The sequence below is a fragment of the Crocuta crocuta genome, unplaced genomic scaffold (genome assembly GCF_008692635.1).
Source record: "Crocuta crocuta isolate KB4526 unplaced genomic scaffold, BGI_CrCroc_1.0 scaffold369, whole genome shotgun sequence".
NCBI classification, from domain to species: Eukaryota; Metazoa; Chordata; class Mammalia; order Carnivora; family Hyaenidae; genus Crocuta; species Crocuta crocuta.
In genome coordinates, this window is record NW_027529441.1 from 4,527,343 (window position 1) to 4,547,254 (window position 19,912).

Consider the following 19,912-nt stretch of genomic DNA (forward strand, 5'->3'; position numbering starts at 1 on the left):
CCAAGAGAAAATTCATTTTTTGCCTGACTGGCTGAGCTGGGATATCAGTCTTCCCTTGCACTTGAACTGGGACAGACACCATCAGGGCTCCTGGTCCTCAGGTCAACAGACCACCTGCTTTCTAAAGTTTCCAGCTTGGAGATGAAAATTGTGTGACCTCTCAGCCTCCATTAATCATGTGAGCCAATTCCTTATTTTCTATATATTATAAATCTCATATTATAGTTTTACTTTTTATTTTATATTAAATCTTTTGTATATAAGATATATAAGATTTATAAGATTCCTCTAGGTAACCCTTATCAATACAGGTATCTATGTCCCTGGAGAGCATGTTTAAATGCTAAGCTTTAGACATTTTCAATTGACTTTATTTCTGTGATATATGAAGATTTAGTTTGTATTTATCCACCTCGTAAGCCCACCCCACCCACACAAACTTCACTCTGCCCATCAACCTATGATAATTATACTATAATTTTGTGTAGAACAATAATCAGTGTTATCTATCACAAGCTGAGCAACATAGACAATAATTATTTTTTTTTCCTTCCTGAAAACCATTTGTCTTTCCCTGAAGTTTATATTTGCTTGGCTTTGTTTTTGGTTGGTTTACTATCCTCTTATCTGTGATTTATTTCCACATGCTGTGCCAAGCATATAAATCCCCTCCTGGTACGGTACATTTAAACACATTAAGCATCTTAAAAATTTAATCTTAAAAAAAAAATCTTTCTCAGCTCCTTCTGATATGCTCCAAAATAGAACGTGATTGATCTATGCTTCTGCAAAGCCACAGTCTTTGGACTTCTTTCCCAGCTTCCTGGGAATTCTGTTGCCTCCCTCCTGTGCTGGATCCCAGGGCTTCCTGTTTCTTGGTTTCTTTTCCCTCAACCACTTCCTGCTGCTTAGCTTCAGCAGATCCACCTCTTGAAAAAGTTGCATGGCTATGGAAGATCTTTTTTTTTTTTAACTCTTGCATATGTTCCTAACATCTTATTCCTAACTTCACACTGGATATTCATTTCAGGTAATATAAACGTTTGGTTGTAGATCATTTTTACAAAAAGTTCTAAAAGTATTTCTCTGGTGTCTTCTGGTTTCCAGCATTTTCTTTCTTTATTTATTTTTTAAAAATTTTTTAACATTTATTCATTTGTGAGAGACAGAGAGTGATGGAGCATGAGCAGGGGAGGAGCAGAGACAAAGGGAGACACAGAATCTGAAGCAGGCTCTAGGCTCTGAGCTGTCAGCACAGAACCCCATGCGGAGCTCGACCTCACTGACCATGAGATCATGACCTGAGCTGAAGTCAGATGCTTAACCGATTGAGCCACCCAGGTGCCGTTCCAGCATTCTCTTTAGAAATGACGACTGGGGCACCTGGCTGGCTCTATTGGTAGAGCATGCTACTCCTGATCTCAGGGTTGTACGTTCAAGCCCAGTTTGGGTATAGAGATTCCTTAAAAATAAAATCTTAAAAAGGAAAAAAAAAGAAAACTGTAATGACCTTCTGATATTTCATCCCTCACATAAAGCTTCCTTTCTGGAAGCCTCTAGATTTCCTTTGCTTCAACTGCTCTAAAACTTCACAATTATGTTTCATGGTCTGGGCCCATTTTCACTCACCAGGTAGAACATTTGGTGAGCCCTTATAATTAAGAAATCCTCGTTCTTTGGAGATAAATTTGCTTTAAATATATCTTTCATTGGTAATTTCTTCTTATTTTTTCTATTTTCTTATTCTGCAACTCCAATTATTGGGATGTTGGAAGACGTAAATTGATCATCTATTATCTTTATCTTTTTAATCCATTTTATATCTGTCTTTTTGTTCTGACTTCTGGGTTTCTTCGATGTTATCTTTTAACTCTTCAACTGAGTTCTTCATTTCTACCAACATACTTTTAGCCTCCAATAGTTCTTTTATATTTTTTGAAATGCTTCATAGTATAAACTTCTTGGTCTATGCTTTCTTCTTTCTCTTGCAACCAAAGTCTGAGATTTTATTCTACTTACATATTACTCATTTATTATTTTTCTTTCTCATTTCTTGTTTTAAAATTGTATTCCTATCATCTTATATCACTGTCTATGTATCTTTGTGGATTTATTGCTTTTCAAACAATGTATTTACCTGCCATCATTTTAAGGGTGTTAACGAAACCATAGGTCAATTGTTGCATTCATTCCTCCATATTTAACCAACAGCCATACACTTGTCTCAAAAGTCCTTCTTTAGCTCTCATGCTTTGGAATTCAAATTCGGATTTACCTCCAACACAAATAGGCTTAAAGCAGCATGTGGACCTCCAGTTTTTCCTTGGGCAACTCAGTCCTCACTACATAGCTGAGTGTATGACCCATTTTTCTTTGTCTATTGTCCTTCATTTTGTATCCCTGATCTCATTCAAATATCTAGACTTATTCTAGAGTGTTCTTTCAAAAGCATGCCTCAATTGTCAATTACTTCTTGACAACCTATATATTCTATGCCAATTTTGTTCAATAGACACTTAAAGTGAGCCTCAAATGCAAACCACATACCTAATCAAATCTTCTAGAAGCCGCATTTAAAAAGGTAAAAGGAAGGGTGCCTGGGTGGCTCAGTCAGTTAAGCATTCTCACCTTCAGCTCGGTTCACAAGCTCAGGCCTTGCACAGGGCTCTGTGCAGACAGCCAAGAATCTGAAGCCTTCAGATTTGGTGTCTCCTTCTCTCTCTGACCCTCTTGCTGCTCTCTCGCTCTCTTTCTCTCTCTCTTTCTCAAAATTAAATAACCATAAAAAAAGAAAATAAAAAGAACACATGAAATTAATTTTAGCGATACATATTATTATAGATTGGAGACCCTTGAACAAGATAGACTCACAATTCTGTGACTGTTTGGTTGGGATCAGCAGGAGAAGCAAAAGGAAGTGAGTGAGAGACCCAGTCATGATCCTTCGTTTCTGACTTAAGAGGGGAAAAGATGGCTTCATATTCCAAAATATGAGTGACAGGGCAAGAGCAATGTTTTGAGGTTAACAATACTGAGCTACTTTCTAGATATGATATTCTGTTGGAAAATGCAGTAGAAATACCCATTAAGTAGCTAAATGTGGGTCTGGAACTCAGCAGAAATATTGAATGATAGGCACAACAGTAGTCAGTATGCACACACAAGAATTTTCAGTGACCTAAAATAAGCTAGGATCTCAGACACAATGTGGATGTTTTTAAAAGAATGCAAAGTGGAATAAAGTGAAAGAACACCATAGAAGAGTCTTTTTAATGCAAACACTAAACATATATGTGCAACAAGATAGAAATGAAACACTTTTCCAAAGACTTGCGTGTATATTTTGCTTGGCAAGACATTACGTTTTCCATGCTGACAATATAGTAGATAAGTTTCTTAAATAAACTCAGGAGACAGCCAAAGTACTATTATTAAGTTTTCTCAAAAGATGATTTAAAAGCTCTTTGTACAGTTCACAGACATGTGTTCAAAGCGAGACCATAGAGCTGAATGAGCAGAAGGCTTGTTTGCCGTAGTCTCCTTGTGTTAAGTTTGTGTCCCCCCTGTGCTGTGTGTAGTCTTAACAAGTTGACACTAAATGAGAGGGTTTCTTCCTTGTGACAACAAATCCAAGGTGCCTTTTCCAGCACCGTTCTCCAACTCTCTGACACTAACTACCTAGAGTTAGCATCAGACTCCACAGATTTAGGGGTTCAGTCCCACAAGACTGCCCCCAACTTCAGCGGCTGATTACAAAGCCTACGACTTCCATATTTCAGACTGAACAGCTATAAACGGAAGGTTCCCATGATGCCCTCCTCAGGTTCAGCTCACAAAACTCAGGAAAGCACTTTCCTTATCATTACAGTAGTTGGCCCTTAACCTGCGGTTTTGATATCCATGGTTTCAGGTACTTGAGGTCCACAGCATTCCAGAAGCAGATGATCCTTCTTCTGATTTATGGTCAGCAGGTCAATAGTAGCCTAACGCTATGTCACAAGACCTGTGTCCTTCACCTCACTTTATCTCCTCACCTAGACATTTTATCATCTTGCATCAAGATGGGTAAGTACAGTACAGTAAGAAAATTTGAGAGAAAATGATCACATTCACATAACTTTTGTTCCAGCATATTGTTAAAGTTGTTCTCTTTTTTTTGAGTTATTGTTATTAATCCCTTACCATGCCTAATTTATAAATTAAACTTTACCAAAGGTATGTGCGGAGAGAAAAAAACATAGTATGTATGGGGTTCAGTACTATTCATGGTTTCAGGCATCCACAGGGCACCTTGGACTGCATCCCTGATGAATTAAGAGGGCACTACTGTACTGGTTTATTTTAAAGGATAAAACTCGAGAATGGCCAAATAGGAGAGATGCATAGAGCAAGGTGCAAGGGCTTGGAGCTTCACCACCCTCCCCAGGCACACCACCCTCCCAGCATCTTGATGTGTTCACCAACTCCAAACCCCATTGACTGGGTGTTATGGAAGTTTTATTCCATAGGTGTGATCAATTAAATCATTGGCCATTGACAACTGAACTCAATATCTAGCCCCTTTCCCCTCCCAGGAAGTTTTGCAGTAGGGCTAAAATTTTCAACCACCTAATCACATGGTTGGTTGCTTGGGCAATGATCCTGAAGCTATCTAGGGGCCCACCAACAGTCACTTCATTGCCTAAACTCAGGGATGGCTGAAAGGGGCTTATTGAGAATAATATATGATATTCCTTTTGCCATTATCACTGAGGAAATTTCTAGCATTTTAGAAGCTCTGGACGAGGAACCAAAGACCAAATAAGTATTTATCACAGTTCGCCTAATCGAGTTCTGTCCAGATCATTCTTCCATATTTTGTTACCTTACAGAGTTCAATGCATTGATCATCACCTCTCGAGAGGAAACAGTAATAGATTTGAAAGCATTTGGAATAGTTTGCAGTCCTAGATGATGTAGACATTCAAGCATCACTGTCATTACTTTAATTATGTGATTAAAGTTAAAGCAATAGCAATAATAACAAACATTAATTGAACAGTACTGTGTGAGGGTCACGTAGGTGCCACATAAGTGCCTCACAAGGTTTATATTGTTTAATCCTCACTAACAAGCTGATAACGTAGGGACTGTTTTTCTGCCCCTTCGCAGTTCCTTTGGGGCTTGCTCTCTGACCTTTTCTTCCCCCTCTTGCTCTGCTGTGCTTGACAGTGGCCCTCTTTCATTGGTTTCTGGCTGGGTTCAACCAGTGGGAGGCACTGTGAGATTCAAGGATGGAAGGAAAGTGAAGCCAAGAAGCTTCTCCCGCCCTTTGCCTCAGGCTACAGCAACCTCCTTTCAAAAAAAGCTGCTCTTGCTGGATACAACCAGCGACACCTTCTGTGGGATGGTCTCTCGTGGGCCCAGGACCTGAGGCAGCCCGGAGAATTGCAACAGCAGGAAGCCACCCACACTCCAGGGCTAGACCAGCAACAGCCGGAGGTGGCATTCCCAAGCCTCAGAATGTAACAAAGGACCCAACTATCACCTTAACTACCTCCATTTTAACCTCAGTCTGTTTCTTCTAATTGATTAAGTTCCTCTTTCTAGCTTATCTCTGAACTCGGGCAAAAGACCCTGGGGGCAAAGCATCCCTTGATGAGCACCAAAACTACCCCCTCAAGCAATAACAACTGACCTCAAACAATGATCCACCTGACCTTTACTGCCCTGCACGTTTCACAGTTTACTTCTATTAAACTGAAGTATTTTCAGCACTTTGGAGATATCTTCTGGAATAGTAGTCTCCTGCCTTCTCTGTGCTCTCCTCACTGAAATAGATTCCTTTCTTGTTGAGTTGCTACTGGTCTCTCCACCTTTGGATTTTGTCAGCAGTGAGTAGCTAATCCTGGTTTTTTTTGCAACCCGTGGAGCCCAGTACTCATGTATCCTTCAGGCTCCAGTTACAAATATTTCTGCTTTCCTAACTAAACAGTGATATACATGTAATATATGACTTATATGCTCATTTAATATTCAAGAGAAGGGAGAATAAAGCTTAGGGAATTTGGGAGCCTAAAATTAATAAGCTTCCATGCCTAGAGAGTGACTGAACCAGGATTTGACCTCAAGTAAACAAGGTGTGGGGGTTTTACACTGTTAGCAATAGACTGAAGTGAACTGAACTACTCTAAACTATACTGTGGGTAAGGTAAAATAATTTTCCCTCTATCATTCCACCCCTGTAATAAAAAGACAAATTAACAGGAGAGAAACAAACAAAAGTTTAATAACGATATCCCTCTTGTATAAATGGGAGATTTGCAAGAAAACTGAATAACTCCTTGGAATGGTCCAAGCTCTGACCTTAAACGACAAAAGAAGGGGTTGGGGAGTTAGTGCCCCTTAAAGAAGGCTGCCAGGAAAAGCACAGTAAATAAGGGCAAGGTTTTTTTACACAGTAAATAAAGGTGTAAAGCATTGCCTTCTCCATTGATAAGAATTCCTAGAGATTTAGAGTCATTCTTCTCTTTCTGTTACAAAGAGGGAGACATGATTCCAAATGGAGATTTTCCTTATAAACATAAATATCTTTTCCAAAAGGGTAACTTCTACTCGGTTTTCAGAACTTCTTCTATGTCTGCAGTCTCCTAAAACCATCAGCTCAAGATAATCTTTATGCCAAAGAGGCATGTTTTGGGGTGGCATATTTTGCTCTTATACAATGCTACTTGAAATTAACTGGTATGATGCAAAACACTAAACTACACTGTGCTAAACTCTGTTGACAAAACCCAGCTTTCATGTGTCACTTCCTAGGGGTCAGACATTGCCCCAGGTACTTTGTACTTATAAATGTCTTTAACCCTCATTACAACCTTATGTGGTAAGGAGTATTATTTATCTCTTTTTACTATTTTTATTTTTTGACAGTAGTTACAAATGGACACCATAGTTCAATAGTGCTTTCAAGTTCAAAAAAGTACTTTCGTGTACATTCTCTTTCTTGTGATTGGTTATAACCTCTCACTGGGTGTTAATCATATGGGGCTTTATTAGTTTTCCAGTGCTGCTGTAACACCTGACCACAAACTTAGTGGCTTGAAACAACATACATTTATTATCCTCTAGTTCTGTAAATCAGATATCTGACACTGGCCTCTCTGGGCTAAAATCAGGCTGTTAGCAGGACTGCATTCCTCCTGGAAGACCTCATAGAGAATCTGTTTCCTTGTCGTTCCCAGCATTTGAAGTAGAAGGTTCATGTCCCCTTTCCCTCATCTTGAAAACCAGCAAGTAGTAAGTCATATTCCTCTCACTCCACATCATTTTGACTCTTAGTCTGCCTCTCTTATACTTCTAAGGGCCTTTGTGGTTATATTGGTCCTTTCTGAAAAATCCAGGATTATCTCCCTATTCTAAGGTCAGCTGAGAGCATCCTGAATTGCAAATGCAATCTTAATTTTTCTTTGCCAGGTAATATAACATATTCACAGGTCCCAGGAATTTTGACATGGACATTTGGGTGGGGCAAGGGCATTATTCTGCCCACTGCAGAGGTTTTATATCTTTTTATGATAAACTGATTATTTCCCTGCTGGATTATGAGTTCTTCACAAACACATCTTCTATCTCTCTGCTTTCTTTATAGTCCCTTGCACAAAACAGGCAATCAATACAAGTGAAGTACTTGCTTCTTTTATTAATGCTGGCCCACCAAGAACTTGTTCTATCTTGTGTGGAAAGAAACTCCAACACAATACATAGAAAACTTGAGATAAATTGTGCTTCTTTTATTTGTTCTACACAGATCAATCATAAATATATAGAGACTATACACTGCTGAGTACCTTGAGCTATTGCTGAAGTGGGTCAGAAGGCACTTTAGTATCAACCCATGAAATGAGAGAGAAATGAAGAAAAGAGCCCATAAGCGATGCCAATCAATGCAAAATGGCAGCAGCTTTCATGTGACCTGAGTCGCACCCTAGTCTGGAGAATTTTAATAAAATGTTTTCTGAGATTTTTCTTCATGCATGAGCTCAGAAATTGGGACTTCCTATTTCTCAGCCCCAGAGCTGAGATACTGGAGAACAATCTGGTTTAGCTCTTTAAGGTACAAGCATGTTAATGCTCTTAGGAAAGAGTTCTTTTCAGGTATGCTGGAATTGTTTGTACTTGAGGAATCTATATTTACGTATCTCTCACATGCAGCATAATGCATACAATAGGCCCATCACTCTGAGGAAGTATTAGAAAATCAAATATGACAGCAGAAGATTATCTAAACCATTGTGGGCAAAAAAACAGAAGTGAAAAAAGCACAGGAAGCTGGACTTGGGATTCACGGAGTCAACAGGCAAAGCAAAGGCCTGCTGGGAAACTCTCCGAACTTTCATGCCTAAGTTATAAGAGCATGAAATTAGCTTAGAAATGACAACAGGTGAGCTAAGAGAGAATAAACAAGGAAAACACCAGTTACCTCCTTTCTGCCTCCGAAGCTGTCTCTGGGCTGAAGAGGAGAGAGTTCGCTGCTCTGAACTTCCTAGTTGCCCCTGGAATATGAACCCAGGGAAATCCTGAGGGGATACGTCTTCTTGACATCATGTGCTAGTGAAATTGGAAAGACTTTAGCCACCTGGTCCAAAGCCACCACACGACAGCAAGCCACCACATTACAGCTGAGAAAGTCAAGAGCGCTTAGGATCTTGCCAACATTTACATAGCCTGTTCATGACAGAGGCAGGAAAAAGATCAGTGTCCTTAATCTTAATTCTCCTCTGGCTAATTGCTATTCTGCATAGGTTTCAGGTAGGCAAAACACTGCCTGCATCTCACATGACTTTATTTGTAACCTTCTCTCCAAAATACCACTCCAAGTTTCAGGCACATACCTGCTGAAAGGGAAATGGTCAAAATACAACATCTTCTGGAAGATGACAGGTATGAATATAATACCAGGACAAAGGTGTTACTTTAAGTGCAAAGCACACACCTGCTTGAACCTGCTGATCTTCCGTCCTTGCTGTAGTGTTTACGATCTGGTTTTCTCTTATGGGCTGATCTGTTCTCTGTTAGTTCTAAAATTAAAAGCAAAAGAATCATTGCTTTCATTTGGTTTTTAAGCCACAAGGAACAAAAAGAGGGAAATCATTCATTACAAAAGACGGTCTATTATCTTCTTGGCAAATGTGTTCTGTAACTTTTGCCACCGTATCTCTGGAACTTTATTCCATCCCAGGTTCTGTGGACCCTGATGGCTACTAAGTTGCCCCAAGTATAGAATTTCTCTCATGTCAATCCAACTGTACTTGGCTCCTATTTCTGGCATTGGTTCTTGGAACGCAATGAAATTGGACCTTCGGCAGGTACCCGCTGCCGAGAATAGAATCTGACACCTTTGGGGTAGCACTTGTCCTAACTTTTGGATCCTGAGGGGGTAAATGACATCACTTTACTACTCCTGAAGAAGAACGTGACATCTGCTCTCTGGTCTAGGAGGGTGGAGGTGAAGATTTCTAGGTCCCCCATACATCTCAGAACTGGCACCTGAAGAACATTATATTTAATTGAACTTCGGTTGGTCTTGAACAGTACATGGCCCAGGAAAATGAGACCATTTCTCTGGTTACGGTGAAAATCCTAGGCCTAAGTTTATAATTTTTACTTCTAGGAAATGCATTAGCCATTTTCCCTTAAGTCACCTTATTGCTGCCATCTATATAAATAACGTTATTATAATTAGTGATCTACCTCCACTAGAAAAACAAACCTTCTGAGGTGGGTGAAATGGAAGGCTATATAAGGAGCTGTGCTCCTTGGTGATATTGTTTTAACTTTCAAAACAATAGTAGGCCCACACCTCTGGACTTATTTTTAGGCAGTTAATAATTATCTTTTTATTTTTATCCACTGTCATTATTACTTGGTTTACCTGCACCTGAAAATATTCTTTGTTGATACTGACTATAAGTAATAAATAAATGTAATATAATTTGTGGACTTTATATATATAAATATTTTGTATTTAAAATGTGACATGTATTATTTTTATTTTCTGGCATAGATCTATGTAAGCAATAATTTCTATTATGCTAAGTAATAATTTCTCTTTTCTATTTTTTTTCTAATTTAAGTCAGTCCTCACACCCTTGATAAAATATTGAGTTAAAATATTTTGGTGAAAAAGACATTAAGATGGTGGAGTTATAGCAGTTGTTGAAAACATTAAAAGTATGGTGACTATTGACTTATTTATTTTTTTTATGGTCCTTTTTGGACCTATGAGACAGATCTTTCTTTTTCACCATTCATTTCAACCTCAGTTCATAGAACCGTCTACTATGTATCATTTTTCTGATCTTTCACACAAGACTTTCAAAGCTCTATTTTACCTTTAACAAAGCTAGTAGGGATTCCAGAATGAGAGAACAAAGAAATGAAGAGAGGATAAAGATTGGAGAAATAATTGAAGAATCCATTCAGAATGAAGGATGCAAGCCTTCAGTCCTTAAAAGTTCTACTCAATGCCCAGGAAAAGAAACTTTTTTTAATGTTTATTTATTTTTTGAGAGACAGACAGAATGTGAGTGGGGGAGGGGCAGAGAGAGAGGAGGAGACACAGAATCTGAAGGGGGCTCCAGGCTCTGAGCTGTCAGCACAGAGCCTGAGGCAGGGCTTGAATCCACAAGCCCTGAGATCATGACCCAAGCCAAAGTCAGACGCTTAACTGACTGGGCCACCCAGGTGCCCCATAATAGAAATTTTTAAAAATTCACACTGAATCACATGATCATAACATTGTATAACACCAGAGATTAAAATGAAAATTCTACTATCTTCCTCTGCCAGGATGCATGGGTCACATGCAAAGGAACAGCAGTCAAGAAGTTCACTGGATGTAGGAAGATGATGAGATAATGCCTCGGAAATCAAAGGGAAATTCATTGCTAAGCCATGGATGGGTACTATGACTATTCACAAATAATCGGATTCTCTTCTCTTTCTAGACATGTAGTAGGATTGCACTTTTCTCTTTAATACTAAATGGAGTGTTGGCACTTGTCTTGACCAATTAAGTACAAATGAAAGTCATATAAATGACTTCTGGGTGAAAGGTACATGATGTGACACTTTCCCTTTTATCTGCTCTGGTAAATGTGTCCATGTGAGCTTCTTGGCCAAAAAAGTGGAAGTGAGTATGTCACTTCCAAGTGGTCTTTTTCACAGATAATGTATGATGCTACCTTTTCCCTGCCTCAATAATAGTAGGAGTATTTGTTGAGATAGAGCCACCATTGCACTGGGTATCTGACTATAATGAGCAGAACTCCTTTCCAACCTGCACCGGACATGTAGCTTAAGTAAAAAATAAGTTTTCATTATTAAATCCCTGAGGTTTGTAGGCTGTTTGTCAAAACAGCATGATCTAATTTATCTAGGTAGATAAAACCAGGTAATGTCTAACCAATCAAATTATCACTCAAGAGTAAGACATTTTCAGACTGGCAAATAATCCAAAAGCTTACTTGCATTTTTTACAAATTTTTACTGTAGTGTAGTTGACATACAGTGTTACCTTCATTTCAGGTGTATCCAATACAGTGGTTCAACAACTCTGTACATTACTCTGTGCTCATCCTGATAAGTGTACTCTTAATCCCTTTCACCTACCACACCTTCCCCCACTCACCTCCCCTCTCATAACCATCAGTTTGTTCTCTATAGTTAATAGTCTTTTTTTTGGCTTGTCTCTTTTTGCTTTGTTCATTTGTTTTGTGTCTTAAATTCCACATATGAATAAAATCATATGATATTTGTTTTTCTCTGACTGACTTATTTCACTTAGCAGTATACTCTCAAGCTCTATACATGTTGCTGCAAATGTCAAGATTTCACTCCTTTTTATGGCTGAGTAACACTCCCTTCTATAAATATTCCACATCTTTATCCATTCATCTATTGATGGACACTTGGGCTGCTTCCATATCTTGGCTATTGTAAATAATGCTGCAATAAATATGGGGATGCATATATCTTTTCAAATTAGTGTTTTCATATTCTTTGGATAAATACCCAGTAGTGAAATTTTTGGATCATATGGTAGTTCTATTTTTAATTTTTTGAGGAACCTCCATGTTGTTTCCCATAGTGGCTGCACCAGTTTGCATTCCCACCAACAGTGCACAAGCGTTCCTTTTTCTCCACATCCTTGCCAACACTTGCTGTTTCTTGTGTTTCTTACTTTGGCCATTCTGGCAAATGTAAGGTGATATATCATCATTAGTTTGATTTGCATGTCCCTGATGATGAGTGACGTTGAGCATCTTTTCATGTGTCTGTTGGCCATCAGTATGAATTCTTCAGAGAAAATCTCTTTATGTCTCCATGTTTTTTTCAGTGTTGAATTGTAAGTTCTTTATATATTTTGGATACCAAATGTTTATCAGAAAGTCATTTGCAAATATCTTCTCCTATTCAGTAGATTGTATTTTAGGCTATTTTCTTTGCTGTGCAGAAGCTTTTTATTTTGACATAGCCCCAATAGCTTATTTTGGTTTTTGTTTCCCTTGCCTCAGGAGACATATCTAGAAAAATGTTGCTATGGCCAATGTCAGAAAAATTACTGTCTGTGCTGTCTTCTAAGATTTTTATGGTTTCAAGCCTCATATTTAGGTCCTTAATCCATTTTAAGTTTACTTTCGTGTGTAGTTAAGAAAGTGGTGCAGTCTTATTCTTTTGCATGTAGCTGTCCAGTTGTCCCAACACTGCTGAAGAAACTGTCTCTTCCCCATTGAATATTCTTTCCTCCTTTGTTGAAGATTAATTGACCATAAAATTGTGGGTTTATTTCTGGGCTCCCTACTCTGTTATGCTAATCTATGTATCTATTTTTGTGCCAGCATTATGGTATTTTGATGACTACAGAATTGTAGTACAATATGAAATCTAGGATTGTGGCATCTCCAATTTTGCTCTTCCTTTTCAAAATTGCTTTGGTTAGTCATGGTCTTTTGTGGTCCATACAAATTTTAGGATTGTTTGTTCTAGTTTTGTGAAAAATATTTTTGGTATTTTGATAGTGATTGCATTAAATCTGTATACTGCTCTGGTAGTATGGATATTTTAACAATATTTGTTCTTCCAGTCCATGAGCATGGACTATCTTCCCACTCTTCTGCATCATCCTCAGTGTCTTCCATCAGTGTTTTTAGTTTTCAAAATATAGATCTTTCATCTCTTTGGTTAAGTTTATTTTTTTTTATTATTTTTGGTGCAATTTTACATGGGACTGCTTTCTTATTTTCTCTTTCTGCTGCTTTATTATTAGTGTAGAGATATGCAACAGATTTCTATATATTGATTTTGTATCCTGCAACCTTACTGAATTTATTTGTCAGTTCTAGTAGTTTTTTGGTGGAGTCTTCAGGGTTTTTTATATATAGTATCATGTTAACTGCAAATAGTCAAAGTTTTGCTTCTTCCTTATGAATGTGAATGCCTTTTATTTCTTTTTATTGTCTGATTGCTGTAGTTAGGAGTTCTACTACTATGTTGAATAAAAATAGTGAGAGTGGACATCCTTGTCTTATTCCTATTCCCCTGTCTTGGGGGAAAGCTCTCAGTTTTCCTCATCTAGTATGATTGTTTGTTATGGGTTTTTCATATTTACCTTTTGTTATGTTGAGACATGTTCCCTCTAAATCTACTTTGTTGAGGATATTTGTCATGAATGGATATTGTATTTTGTCAAATGCTTTTTCTGCATCTATTGAAATGATCACATGGTTCTTATCCTTTCTCTTGTTGATGTGATGTATCATCACACTGATTGATTTGTGAATACTGAACCACCCTTTCATCACAGAAATAAATCCCACTTGATTGTGGTGAATGATTTTTTTTATTGTATTGTTGGATTCATTGTGCTAATATTTTGTTTAGGATTTTTGCATTTATGTTCATCAGGGATATTGGCCTGTAGTTCTCTTTTTTTGTAGTGTCTTTATCTGGTGTCAGTATCAAGGTAATGCTGGCCTCATAGAATGAATTTGGAAATTTTCCTTCCAAATGTTCCTTTCAAAGTATGTTTTTGGAATACTTTGAGAATAATAAATATTAACTCCTCTTTAGATGTTTGGTAGATCCTGGATTTTTATTTGCTGGGAGTTTTTAATTCTCATTTATATCTACTTAAGAAGTTATTCAAAAGTATATCAAATATGTCCAACAAATTAAGCAATAAGTCAATAAGCAATAAGGAAAGATATAGAAAGCAAAAACCAGTAGATCTAAACTAGAAGAGCAATAAAAGGAAGTCCCAGAATATCAGAAGATGAAGAAGAAGAAGAAGAAGGAGGAGGAGGAGGAGGAGGAGGAGGAGGAGGAGAAGAAGAAAAAGAGAGGAGAGAAGAGAAGAGAAGAGAAGAGGAAAGAGAAAACAAAAGAAAAGAAAAGAAAAGAAAAATTCCAAAATGAAGCTATCTGAGACACAAAGAAGAATTCTTTATAATGAGGTGCATGAGAAAAATATGATGTAGACAAATAATGCAATAAAAGAGAAAAATAGGAGCGCCTGGGTGGTTCAGTGGATTAAGAGTCTGACTCTTGGTTTTGGCTCAGGTCATTACCTCATGGGTCGTGAGTTCCAGCGCTGTGTTAGGCTCCCCACTGATACAGCATGGAGCCTGCTTGGGATTCTCTCTCTCCTTCTATCTCTGCCCTACCCCACTCACTTGCACAAGTGCACATGCACATGCACTCTCTCACTTTCTCTCTCTCAAAATAAATAAGTTTAAAAATATCAAATTTAAAACAGAGAAAAATAATTAGAAATTCCTGGAAAAACATATTTGAAAATAAATGCACAAATACAGAATCTCAAATGTGAGTAAATTAAAATATTAAATTACTTGAAACAGTGAGCTGTATGAAAAGACCATGTATTTGATTTGAAAATAGTCATTTTATTTTATTTATTTTAAATTTTTATAAAGTCTAATTAACCTAGAGTATTATATTCTCTTCAAGTGCACAATATAATGATTCAACAATTCTATACATTACTCAGTGCTCATCACAATAAGTGTATTCTTAATCCCCATCACCTATTTCACCCATCCCCCACTGACATCCCCTCTGGGAACCACTGGTTTGTTCTCTGTATTTAAAAGTGTTTTTGCTTGTTTATTTACCAATTTTGTTCTTTGCTTGTTCGCTTTGTTTCTTAAATTTCACATGTGAGTGAAATCATATGGTATTTGTCTTTCTCTGACTGACTTACTTAGCATTGTACTCTCTAGCTGTTTCCATGTTGTTGAAAATGACAAGATCTTATTCTTTTTTATGGCTGGGTAATATCCATTGAAAACAGTTTTTTAAGGGCGCCTGGGTGGCTTAGTCGGTTAAACGTCCGACTTTCGCTTAGGTCNAGCGAGATCAAGACCTAAGCGAACGTCGGACGCTTAACCGACTAAGCCACCCAGGCGCCCCAACCAAGTGTAATCTTAATCGAGACATTAGAATGCTCATAATGTCAATGATCATTTAAATTTTTTTTATTTTTTTATTGATTTCTGAGAGAGAGAGAGAGAGAGAGAGACAGCATGATCAGGGGAGGGTCAGAAAGAGAGGGAAACACAGAATCTGAAACAGGCTCTAGGCTCTGAGCTAGCTGTCAGCACAGAGCCCGATGCGGGACTCGAACCCATAAACTGTGAGATCATGGCCTGAGCGGAAGTTGGATGCTTAACAGACTAAGCCACCCAGGCACCCCTTAAATTTTCTTTTAAATCTAAAACTTCTTTCCTTTCCAACAGTCCCACCCAGTAGTTGACACTATCTTTAGATGTGAGCCTACATCTAGAAAGTTGGGCAGACAGGATTCTGTTTTCCTTTTCACTCACCTCTTTCTCCATTCTCTGTCTTTTGCTTCTGAAATACACGGGCCCGGGACATCAGAAGATCCAACGGTCAAAGGAGGTCAGAAATTCCTTCCCTTGGTGGTATGGTTCTAAGTTATCTTCACATTCTTTAGATTTGGCAGGTGTTTAAAGCTTATTCTTTATCTCATGGACACTTTTGTGAAATCTTTAAAGGCTCCGTTATCTGGCTCATCCACTCATAACTTCTCTGACATAAGTAGTGCTGATTGCATCTGAGTTCTACTTTTACAGGAGTCTACTCTGCACTGAACTCCATTGGAGGAGATCCCCTTAGGCAGAAAGGACAGTAGCTTCAGGCTGTCTTGCTGCCTTTCTTGAGGAGGCACATGTAATTAATGGAAGATACTTATCCTTAGCCCTGTTCTCAGAGGACAGTGCAATTTCCCCCTAGTCCATTGTAGGTTCCTTAACTTTCTCCCAAATACAACAGGCACCAAGTTCCATGTCTTCCATGTTTATGCCCACCAGGACTTCTAAGCAATAGTACTGTAGGCTTTCTCACCACACTTAGGAGGTAGAGGCCAGATTTTCACTTTTTTTTTTTTCCTAAAGAGTGGCTTTTGTTATTTTTTTTTTTTTTTTTTTTTTTTTTTTTTTTTATGTTTACTTATAAATTTTGAGAGAGACAGAAAAGAAAAAAAAAGAGTTCACAGGAGGAGCAGAGAGAGAAAGAATCCAGTGAGGGGCTCAGTCCCATGAACTATGCAATCATGGCCTGAGCTGAAGTCAAGATTCAGTTGCTTGAGCCACACAGGTACCCCTAGACTTTCACTTTCATGAATCAGGTAAGACTCACAGCTCTCCTACAGCTTTTTCAACAAATCCTACTTATAAAATCTACCCTCCAACTCAAAACATCTGGACATTTTCATACCAGGAATATGTGGAGTTGATTGGTTTTGGCTGCTGGATTGTAAATGTTAATAATCTTGAGAATATAAAAGTAAAGGTTTGGTTAATGGAATATGATATCAGGAAGAAGAGAGACAAGATGCAGTAAAGAGTAGAGGAAATAATGTCGTTATCTTAAATTGAGATGTACAAAGCTTGTGGGAAAAATAAAGAAGTGAAAGCTTATAGTAGTTACAAAGCTAACTACTTGAGGAACAAAAACTAATAACACAGTTCTCAACATCCAGAGGATGAGATGCAAGATGAGTAAAGTTTGTTTGTTTCTTTCTTTGTTTGTTTTTAGAGTTTATTCATTTTGAAAGAGAAGCAGAAAGAAGAATGAGAGAGAGAATTTCAAGCAGGCTCTGCACTGACAGTGGAGACACAGGACTCAATCTTATGACCATGAGATCATGACTTGAGCCGAAATCGAGAGTTGATGCTTAAGTGACTGAGCCACCCAGGCACCCCAAGCTGAGCAAAGTTTTGGAACTAAATCATAGTTTATCATGCTGAGAAGCCAACAAATTTTGTCTGGATGAGGTGGAGAGACCAAATAATAGATATGTAGTGATCAAGATCTCATTGGGGAAAAAAATACAAACCATTAAATAGGTTTCTTTGTCTTCTGAGGCTGCCAGTTGACTGGGAGGAGGGAGGAGGCCACTGCTTTTATTCATACTTTTCTGTGTTATTGGATGACTCAACATGCATATGTGTGAATTTCATAAAGCATAACTTTTAGAAAATAGGCACCAATACTTGCTGAATGAATTAATGGTCATCATTATGAGATTATAATTATATAAAGTAATCTAAATAAATGAGAGAAATCTTATCTTTTTATTGACAAACCATTATAAGTCAAAAAATTTTTAAAACTAGCCAATGAGAGTTAAAATGCTTATTTAATTTATATGTAAAATCTATTCAACTACATTAGGAAAAGACTAACATGAACAATAATAAATAATAATACATTTACATAAAAGCATATGTGAGAATTCCACAGACTCATTAAGTACAATTACTATATCATATCTTTGAGTTTAAAGTTGAGTCTACAGCCTTTTGGAGTCATCTAATCAAGTTCCAGAGATAATTAAGAACACATGGTGGCATAGACTGTGCTGTCCTAAAGTCCTTTTTGGTGCACAACTCTGTACTCTTCATCTTCTAGAAATCCTGCTGAACTGCCCCAGGATGGACCTCATGGTGGTGGGGGAGTTAGGACTGGGCAGGAGAAACTTGGCAAAGAAGGAAAATGGGGCAGCATCTAACTAATAAATACAGGTCCAAGATTTACTGGCAGATCCTGATCCACTAATTGGAGATCTCTTTTTTAAAAGTATCCAACTGCTTTCTGGAAAAAGAAAATTCCATTATTACTGTATTCCCTGCTCTTTCTAACCAACAGTGCACCCCAACACACTTTTTTATTGAACTGCTTTCTTGATAAAAATTAGAAATGATGATTGTGAGGGACACAGAGGGAATTTATTCATTTGACAAAATCATGTGTCTTACTTTAAGGATGGAAGAAAACTAGAATGTGTAAACAATCTCACAACATTGGCAGTAATATTTGTGAGGCCCCTACATTCCCAGGAGGAAGTGGGAAGAACAACAGTCACAAACTTGCTTGTCACATGACAATTACTGGTTCCTACACAGCCAAGCAAAAGTGGACTCAATGACACAGTTGGCCATGGGTCCTCAAAGCATTATCCCAGAACAGCTTTGCTTTACCTTAGAATTGACACAAAATACTGATGATAAGTGTCTAACCTCAGCTCAGGGTCCCTGCATCAGGCTCTGTGCTAACAACTCAGAGCCTGGATCCTGTTTCAGATTCTGTGTCTCCCTCTCTCTACCCCTCCCCTGCTCACATTGTGTCTCTCTCAAAATATACATTATACTTTTAAAATTTATTTTTATTAAGATTAAATTTTCCTTTTTCTTCAAACCACAACAAACCATAAATCTCCTAACTGTGTCTATGTCCCTGAGGAATGTTGGCTATTTTCACTGAAGCAAGGAAAATCTGTTTTCCCCAACAGACTGGAAGTGTAGTCCAAAGAGACTTGATAGAAGAAGGTAACTTCACTCGCTGGATCCCGAGAGTTAAGATTCATGTTAAGAAGGGTAGAAATAAAGAACTCCTGGAAAGATCTCTGAGCCACTTGGAGGGGTGTCTTATTCTTCTTTTGTATCTTCCAAAGTACCAACACGAGTGCTGAATTCATAAAATTGCTCAAAGTTTCTGAATTTCATTGATGTCATTGAATGAGATCCATGTAAAAAATGGTTAATATAATTTATGGTTCATATTACATAGAATTATTATTTTGTTAACTTTATATGTATTTTATAATTACATGTTAATATATAATGAATATTTTGACATGTATATAATTATATATAAAATTTCCTGTCAGCCAAAATCTGCTAATCAGTCCTATGTCTTTGTACATAACAATGTTTTGAGCAGCGTATTTACTTATGTGCTGTAACCATCTGGATATATAACTTCATCATAAACTTATGACTGTTCTCTGAGTTACTTCTAACCTAGTGTATCAAAACGTATGTCCACCTCTCTTCCCATGCAGGTGTGATTTCTTCCCACCATAAGGTGGAATGTGAGAATATGAGTGTTAGCTAAATGCAGTAGCCAAAGGACTCAAGATGATGTGACTTCACCTGAAAGGCAGCACAGAGACATGAACTCTCAGGACAACATTAGAGAAAAGCTTCAGCATTTGAATTTTTCTTCTATTCTAACATAAATAAAAAATGGCAGCACATTGTCTTGCGATTTCCCCCAAAGTGAATTTATCTTGCAACAGAGACAAAACAAGAATGACTTACAAACTAAAAGATATTTTCTATTATATTCTGAATATATGCAAACCTTCTCTTCCAAAAGACACTGAGAGATCTCTGTGTCTTCTTTTTTACCTTTAAGGAGTTGCCTCATTGAAACTGTTTGCTACGACATGGAAAATAACCAAAATGGATTATCCCCATAGAACAAAGAAGCAACATTATGAACTCAAGTGACAAGCAACAAGATCCCATAAGAGAGCAAATTCCTT

The 19,912-nt window shown here is 37.7% G+C and overlaps 1 protein-coding gene across 1 annotated transcript in view; it reads left to right on the plus strand.

Annotated features, from left to right (window-relative positions):
• Nucleotides 1-3,991: 3,991 nt before the first annotated feature.
• ADAMTS5 (ADAM metallopeptidase with thrombospondin type 1 motif 5) overlaps nucleotides 3,992-19,912 on the plus strand; it is a 143,672-nt gene continuing 127,751 nt past the window's right edge. Inside the window, exons 1-2 of the mRNA XM_077760165.1 lie at nucleotides 3,992-4,065; nucleotides 5,250-5,481. Coding sequence (XP_077616291.1) covers nucleotides 3,992-4,065; nucleotides 5,250-5,481 — 306 coding nt within the window. The remainder of the gene's footprint in view (nucleotides 4,066-5,249; nucleotides 5,482-19,912) is intronic.